We start from the raw sequence: 9,190 nt of genomic DNA on the forward strand, positions 1-9,190 counted from the left end.
GTTCAAAGTCTTCTAAGAAGGTAAATGACTTACTTCTTTGATCGCTACAATATGATACGAGTAAATAATATATGGAATATAGTATGTATGTAAACACTGTACTGTACTATACATATGCTACCCATAAAATTAACTAAGATGTAGATAGTGTTTGTATCTGTTTGATTTATGTTAGTTATTTCATTTACATATCTTTAAGTAGTATTTCCATTCTAAATGAATTGATTCATGAGCAATATATATATATCTATAAATGTTTCTTTACTTTACTTAGTGTATGTAAGTTTGTTAATGTGGAGAGTTCGTGAATTCTCGATCTCCAGCTAATAAATTAATGTTTAATGATGGGTTATATATATACGATATATTTGTTTTCAATATTTTGTAGGGTTCCAAAGAAAGTGGCACATCAAAGGGAAAAGAAAAGCTAGAAAAGGATGATAATTCTTTTGGGAAAGATTTGAATGAGGAGTCGATAGTAGTTGTTGGGGATTTGGATAAGGTGGATGAAGTGGTGGATAAGGTGGTGGATGAAGTGTTAGATGAGAAAGTGGACCTCATTGAACAAACGTCTACAGGAGGAATGCCACTCCCACCGTCAGATTTTCCAATCTTTCATGATGGCGATGCAATTTCATACTATTCAAAATCGTTCACCATTGCATCTTGGTTAAAAGATCATGAAAAGAAAGAAGATAGGTGGCTAGGTGAATATGTTTATTGGAAAGATATATTTCCCCAAGTCGAGTGTCCTAATCTTTTGAAACGCGAATCTTTGAGAATCATGCAAAGTATCGTAATAGGGGTGCTTGACTATCATGAGAAATATGGTGCTCTTGATGGTTTGCATGATTGGACAAACATTTTGATCACACAAGTTGTTATCAATCATATTGGCTCCAAAATTGTTAGGTTTGAGACTAAACTATCACCTCGAGATAGAGTGACATTTGATGATTCTGTGATGATATTGAAAAAGCGAGGTGATATGCAGAATGTCTTGCTAATCATGGAGAAACTACTTGAAGGAGTAACCAAAAATTCTGAATTAAAATACTTGGGCGATCTTCTGTTTCATTATCCCTATGAAGAGGAGCACATTTGGAAGACTTTGTTGCTTAAAAACTATCCAGCCTTTTGGGATGGCCTGGAAAGAGCTGAATTTTTGGTCACCTTGTATTTTCATTTGGTCTCCAATCCCAAGAGTAGCTACTCTCTCAAATGGTCCCTCCGACTAAGCAGCCAGTATCTATATGGTTGGATGTCACGAATTCCACCTGACACTATTTTTGAAAAGGTATTAATTAGATAACACTTTAGTACTAGATGCTTGTTTTTTGTTTTTTGATTTTTTTTGGGTACTATTAACCTTGTTAATGATCTATAGTTGTGTTTCAAAAATTTTAATAGATTTTGTGTAGAGATGATTTGAATGAGGACCAATTTCGGGTGAAAAAGTATACAGAAGGTGATATCACTGAAGTAGTACGATACATGAGGCATCGTTCAATTTACAATGAATTTCAATTTGAGGCATCGTACGGGACATTCACTTGTTAAGAAATTAAATGAGCACATGTATTATTAGTAACAAATCAAAGTTATTAAGTACTTGTATCTATTTTTTGTTAGACGAAAATAACATAACCTACATCGGATGTATACATTTTATTATTTGGACTGTTAGGAATTTTTAATGATTGCAATTTGAATAATGATAAAATTTAAGTTAGGAAAGAGATATGAATTGATTTAATTAGCCTTATGATTTGTTATTATTATAAATAGGCATTATTTAATTCACGCACCACCAAAGAATCACACAATACTTCATACAAAACAATTTAGGATTTTATATTGTGGTTTATTTAGGATTTTATATTGCGGTTTAAGAAAATGTCGGTCTAATTCCTTAAACTCAATTTTTTTTTTCAAATTGTAGTTACTGGTAATATTATTTTTAACTATTTTTTTCATTGCATTGTTTTCTTAGGTCTACTTCGTCGATACGAGAACTTAGTTCTTCCAAAAATGATTGAAAAATTAAAGTACGCGTATCAAGGCTTTTTGATGTTTTGAATTTTCGGAAACATAATAGTTTGATTAGTTTGGACATGGTTTTAATTCACGAAGAGGTATGCCTTTAATTTTATTTTTTTTATTTGATAATACTTATCGTTCTAAATTCATTGAATAATATATAATATTTTTTTAAATTCATTGTGTAACTTACAATATTATTTTAACATAAAATATTATTTTGCATATGTAGGGTGATTATGTCTATGCTTCAATCAAAGGAAAATTTGTCCAACAATTTCGTTCAAAACTAATTGAAGGCAAAGTTTACACAATTCGATATTTTTCGGTTGTACCTAACAAGAATGAATATCGTGTTGTGAGCGATAACAAGATAATGATACAATTTTTTCAAAATACAACTATCAAAGGCGTTGCAAATAATAATAAAATTCCGTTGCATAGATTTGATTTTGTTCAATTGCAACATTTAGATCAGTTCCGTAGTAATGCAACACTCCCTGGTATATATTTTACATATTTTCAATTTTATTTTTTAAAAAATTCTATAGTGTTATCATTCGTTTTACTAATTTTTTTTTATTTTTTATTTTTTTGTATATCACTTTGTCTTACAAGATGTGGTTGGTATGGTTGTAAACGAAATTGGAGATTCAATTGAAATAGAAGACAAATGGTAATTATTATTTTAATATATTTGTATATATTATTTTTGTCAATTACGATAAACTAAGATTTATTATTGTAAGATAAATTATATTTGATTTATTTTAGATTTATTAGTAAATTATTTGTATTTTGATATCATGGTTAGGGGACAACGAATCCAATTAAAGATTTGGGATGATGTATTTCCTGATTATTCAAGACAAAAAGACTTACTTGTTGATTCTACTAAGCCTTTTGGTATAGTTGTTACTTCAACAATGGTCAAATATTTTAATGGTAAGTATCATATATATTAGTCATTATAATAACTATTTTTTAATATTTACAACGAAGAACCTAATTTGCCATTGTCATTTTGTTTACAGGGAAAATTAATCTAACTACTTGCATCAACCAAAATTTATATTGATCTTCAAATTTCTGAGGTTAATGAATTGAAATCTTTATGGAGGTATGTTATTTCAATAATTTTAATTTTTATGCTATTCTTTCTACATAAATATATCTCTTGTATATGATCATTACAATGCAGTGAGAAGTTAGATAATGCTACCATTGAAAAACTTGAAATTCAGCATATCAACATTGGACCGGAAGAAATCAACTCTAAAAAAGTTGATATTTTAACGCTTATGAATCATGTACAAAAAACTTTAGAAAAGGTATTTTAATACATCACTTTATTATACTTAATACGAAGTATATGATAAATCTTAAATTCAAACCTAATTTTATTTTTAAAATCATATAGGATTTGATCTTCTATTGCATGGCTAAAGTGGATACAATTATGAGTGAAAATAGTTGGTATTATATCTCATGCTCAGCAGGTAAAAGACGTATCACTCCAAGAAAAACAGATTTTTGGTGCATTCCTTGTGAGAAACAAATTGAAAGACCCATCCCAAGGTTTGTTTCAAATTTCTTCTTTATCCATATTACAATAGTAGATTAAACGAATAATAAATTATATAATGCCTAATTTCTTCATGCATTATTTTTTTTTCTCAATCAGATATCAATTGGAGCTTAGTGTTACCGATCATAGTGGGTCAACAATATTCGTAGTTTTTTATGAAGAAGCTAAGAAACTAATGGACAAGATGCAAGTACTCTTTTTGAGGCTCATACTTATGAAAAGGTTTTAATAATTGCTTTTAAACAATAGTTAAAAGATTAAATTGTTCTACAAATGCTTTATTATTTCAATTAAAATTGACATATCAATGATCATAATGATGATGATAATGACAATGAAGATGATGGTACACAAATTCCAAAGATGATTGCAAATATCATTGGAAGAGAGTTAGTGTTCAAAGTTAAAATCGCCGCTCATAAGCGTACAACAATTCGACAAACTTTTACGGTGATGAGAATTTTTGACAAAAGTGTCATTGAGGTACTAAATAATTGTTACAAGTATTTAATGTTTATTTAGAAGTCATGAATTTAAAATTTTATTTTCTTAAAACTTTACATAAATAATTTTGATGTAGAATAAAGATGAAGTTACAGTCATTGAAGAAACTGCAAAACGCCCTTTTAATAATATCGATTCAACTGAAAAGGATCATGATTCATCTGACCAAATCACATCAAAGAAGATAAAGGTATATATTTTTTAGAATATATATAATTCATTTAGATATTTCTTACTGTTTCTAATTTTATCGTATAGATTATTTAATAGTATACTAATATTAACACTTCAATTTGTGTATTTTGTGTATGATGCAGGTTTAGTTTTATGAATCAAGGATTCTCTTGAAACATAATAAAACTCCATGTTCAAGAAATAGAGATTTAGATGATAGTAACAAATAATACTTATGTTAGCTTTTTAATTTTTTTATTATGTAACAACTTATGAGATTCTAGATGATAGTTTTTCTTTTATATATGCTTTATTATTAACAATAAATCATATACTTAATACTTTTGTTTACCTTTATTTTTGAATTGTTATATCAATTTTAATATTATTTAACACCCTTGGTTTACTTATTTTTAATTGTTTTTAATACAAGTATAACACCCTTGATATAATAATAACAATAAATACATATATAAGTAATAAACAAAGATGATTAAAAAAAAAATATCAATACTTACATTTTCGACCATTTCGTCAAGAACAGGCAAAGCAAGACTTTCTCTGAAATCAATTTTTTTGTGGGCAACTCCAGCTTTTTGAACTTAAGAAAACGACAGTAGCATCAAGGGCCTTCAATTTCTCAATATAAAATAGCCTCACCTTCTTCTTTAGAAACCCCTTTCCTCACAAATGCACGTGTTTTCTCAACCAAATCTTTTGCCTCCTTCAACCACAATTTAATCACCTTTAACTTCGCCCCTGCATCAAACTACTCCAATTTCACATCAAACATCGCCTTCTCCTTGGTTTGAAATTAGACAAAAATAGGATAACAATCGACAAGTTCAACGGGATTGAGGGGAAAAACCTCAATTGCAATTCGATCTAATTTTTGGTGTTTTGATTCAGTTGATGTAAACAGAGAGTGAAATGAAAGAGAAATTGATGAAATTAAGCGATTTACTGAATCCATTTTTCAAATCTTAAATTTTGGAAATGGGAGAAGAGAATTCTATTTGAACCTCACAAATTATTATTTTTTTCTTTTTAATATCTTATTAATAAAAAGAAGTCTTTAATTAATTGCAATAGTTTACCAATGATAATAATAATAAATGTCTTTTAGTTTATGACTTTATCTGTTTTTTATTTTTATTATTATTATTATTATTATTATTATTATTATATTATAAGATACAAATCTTGAATAATAATAAAAACAAAGCCATGCATCGCACTGGCTTCACACCTAGTTAAAGATAAACCTATATATTAATCACATTAGCAAAAAGTATGTTGAGATGTGAGGGTAATATCAAAATTCAAACAGCTTTATTTTCATCAATAACTATAACTATAATAATAACTATATAATAATAATAATAATAATAATAATAATAATAATAATAATAAATAATAAATAATAATAATAATAATAACTTAACTTATATACTAAAAGACACACCAGCAATGACACGTGTCATCTTATGGTGTGTCCTTAGTTTTCTTCTTCCACTAGGCGAAAAACCTCAATCCCCACCGGTTCAAACCACACATTCCCCACCGGTTTTGAACCGTTCTTGATTTGGGGGGTGCTAAATCCCCAAAGATTTCCCACCGGTTCAAAACCGGTGGCAAAAACCACTTTTCCCACCGGTTTTGGAGTGAACCGGTGGCAAAAACATGTGATTTATCTTATAGCTGGAGGACTTTTCCCACCGGTTTTCAAGTGAACCGGTGGCAAAACTATAACATTTCCCACCGGTTTTCACACTGACCCGGTGGCAAAAGTGCCCCAAAAAATAAAAAAAAAATAAAAAATTTGCATTTTTTTCACATAAATTGTACCAAATACTTATATATAATCATAATATACATAAAACACATATATTTGCCTCAATAACTTGTAATATTACACTTTAAAAAACTAAAACAAAATGGACATATAAACACTAACATATATATTTTTGGACATATAAACACTAACATATGTTGTCTGACAGTATAAATGGGAAGCTAGGCTGCCATTGCTCATATACGCATATATAAGCATGTTTTTTCCCTTCTCTGTACAATATCCAAGCAAATTCAAGAGGTTCCTGTGATGCAACCTTCCTAACAGCTTAACCTGAGAAACAAGAGCATGCAATAAAAGAAGGTGAGATCAAGAATCAATCAGCACAATAACTACAGCATAAAAAGAGACAGCAACTTGTCTACCACACAGGACATCTAAGGATGAAACTTGGTATAGTTATATTGCCGCTAAGAAGCTGCACTGATTAAAATATGACATTACCTCTGTTTCAAATTCTCGCTCCCCTTGCTTTGAATCAGTTGCCAGCACCTTCACAGCAACTATTTCACCAGTTGACATCTGAGCTTTGTACACAGGACCATATGCACCCTGGCCAACCAATGTTGTGAAATTCTGAGTCGCCTTCTGCAAATCCCTGCAAAAGAAGTAGCCAGCTTATACTCTTATAGTCATCAAGTAAAGTGCAATCAGAGTACTGTTCATATCAGTAGTTTCACCATGATTTGAATCTACAAGAAATTAATCTCCAACAAGGATAGATTGACAAAGAGGGTGGAGAAAGAGATCACTTGAGATACTGAGACCAAAAATCATATTAAGATGTAAATTATACTTGAATTATACATTCTTAGCAAAGCAATGACACCAGCCAAACACAGTAATATGACATTTTAAGCTGTAATGAGGTCTGCTACGACAATTATTTATTACCATAAGAAAGCAACTAATACCTCCTTTTACGATTCTCACGTAAATTACAAAGAATCAAAACAGCAGCATATATGTAATAAAATCTAACACCAAGATTCAAGCATCAAGTTATGAAACATAATTGATTTGTTAGCAACATTTACAAAATCCATTGATCAATCTATAAAAATGGCACTAATCGGACTGATAAGATTTCTCATCTTCACTACCCAATTCGGTTTTGTCCCTATGATCACATAAAGAGGATTGCCAATTCCTTATTTTTAATGTCTCAACGGAATAATTTTAACATTGTCACTAAAAACTTAAGTAAATTTCGGAAAGCAAACCTGTAAGCAAACTCAAGTATACCAGATGCAGAAACAACATTACTTCTCTTAAAGCCGTCAAGCCACAAAGACATCCCACTGACACTTTTTCTATATCGTCTTGGAGATTCAGGGCCAAGGGTAACGCCTTTTTCAATTTTTCTGGATCATTAGGAGAAAATGCTATAAGAGCTTCACCAGAAATTGTACATTACTAGTACATGGTTTCACCCATGTACTTGTGCATTAAGGAAACGTAGAAATATAAGAGCTTCAGTCAAGATAAATTACAAATTTACTTAAAAACTCAAGTATACTCAAGTAAAAACTCAAGTATTGTCACTAAAAACTCAAGTATACCAATTCTCTTTTTTTTTTTTTTTTGAAAAAAATAAATAAATTTACTTAAAAAACAAATCTTTTTAAATATATAAAGCATTAGTTTCCTACAAAGTATAATAGAAGATTTTATTGAATCTTACCAAAATAAAACATATTGACAACTATAAACTTTAGCAAAAAAATTAAAAGTAATATTCTTAACATAATTTGTTATGGATTTTTTTTTAAGGAAAGAAATATTCTGTACTATATACGTTTATTACAACAAGATTATATAATTTTTCTAGATTATTTTTAATTATGTAATAGAAGTTACAAGCTTAAACAATGAAATGCGAATATCAAATCATCAAATGATGCTCTTTTTTTTCCTTGAATAATTTATAATTATTAGAATTTCAATCGATTAGTACTCTATGAATACTTCAATAATACTTGCTTTCTAAGAACGACACATGTTATTATTCTTTGTGTGATTTATCCTACCATTTTTGTTGATTTTCAATATTCAATTGATATGATTATAACATATGAAAGTCAAAAAATATAATACAGTGTTAATTTTATAGATAGTTATTGAAAATTACCGTGCGTGGCACGAGACCTAACCTAGTTCTCCAATTAAATCTGAGTTCGACTTGTTTTTCTTTTTTCAATCTATTATAAACCATATTTCTATGATTCTTCTCTAATTTTTTTTTTGTTTCTCTCCATAGTTTAACACTTGGTATAATGGATATAAAAGTCAAAGAGTCATATACCAGTTTATTTACAGAAAAGAAATAAATAGATGTAATTTTTTTCAAAAGTAAAAAGGTCGGGGCAAAAATGAATGGTCTCGACCCGACCCTCCCCACTTAAATTTAATGTGACCCACAATTTACCAATTTTACTAACCCTAGGGATCCCTCCATTGACTCAACCCATTGAACAGGTTTATTGACAATATCCATTAAAGTAGTTTGTACTTCGTGTTATTATGTATTGTATTTTGATCTCTATCGTAAATTTACAATACTTGTCGTATTCGTTCGTTTTTCATTTCATCGAATCTTTTTTTATCTATACTTTAACTGGATGGAATAGATCTTGACCAAAGCGCAGAACAAGATAACGGAGTTGATTGTGGCCTATACGTGTTGAGATTCATGTTTGACATAGTGAGTCGTTGTACAGACACACTACATCTTGATGAGGTATGCCATTAACTTAGTTTATTTGCTCGTAACATGTGATTTGATAAGAAACGTAAGAAATAGTAGTCATACAGGCCTTACTTGGGCCATTTTGGATGAAAATGCGTCCTAAAACACTTGAATTGCTCCTTTCATGTGATTTCAAGCCCTAGACACCTATAACTAAGTAACAATGACATGTTATGAGAAAGAATGAATTCATTTGATAAGAAATGTATGAAATAGGCATCCTAGTAGTCAAATAGGCCTTACTTGGGCCAATTTGGATGAAAATGAACCCTAAAACCCT

At 29.6% G+C, this 9,190-nt stretch overlaps 1 protein-coding gene across 1 annotated transcript; it reads left to right on the forward strand.

Moving 5' to 3' along the window:
- Positions 1 to 243: 243 nt before the first annotated feature.
- Positions 244 to 3,084, forward strand: LOC110718718. Its single transcript, XM_021897610.1, has 2 exons — positions 244 to 1,297; positions 1,411 to 3,084. The coding sequence occupies exons 1-2, from the start codon at positions 584 to 586 to the stop codon at positions 1,558 to 1,560; spliced, it is 864 nt and encodes a 287-aa protein (XP_021753302.1). The 5' UTR covers positions 244 to 583; the 3' UTR covers positions 1,561 to 3,084.
- Positions 3,085 to 9,190: the final 6,106 nt, after the last annotated feature.

This window comes from Chenopodium quinoa, unplaced genomic scaffold (genome assembly GCF_001683475.1).
Source record: "Chenopodium quinoa cultivar QQ74 unplaced genomic scaffold, ASM168347v1, whole genome shotgun sequence".
NCBI classification, from domain to species: Eukaryota; Viridiplantae; Streptophyta; class Magnoliopsida; order Caryophyllales; family Amaranthaceae; genus Chenopodium; species Chenopodium quinoa.

Excerpts from the sequence above, each read along its gene's own strand:
- LOC110718718 (XM_021897610.1), top strand. The coding sequence starts at position 584 with ATGCCACTCCCACCGTCAGATTTTCCAATCTTTCATGATGGCGATGCA. Across the intron at positions 1,298-1,410 it reads CTGACACTATTTTTGAAAAG|ATTTTGTGTAGAGATGATTT; the intron begins GTATTAATTAGA and ends AAATTTTAATAG.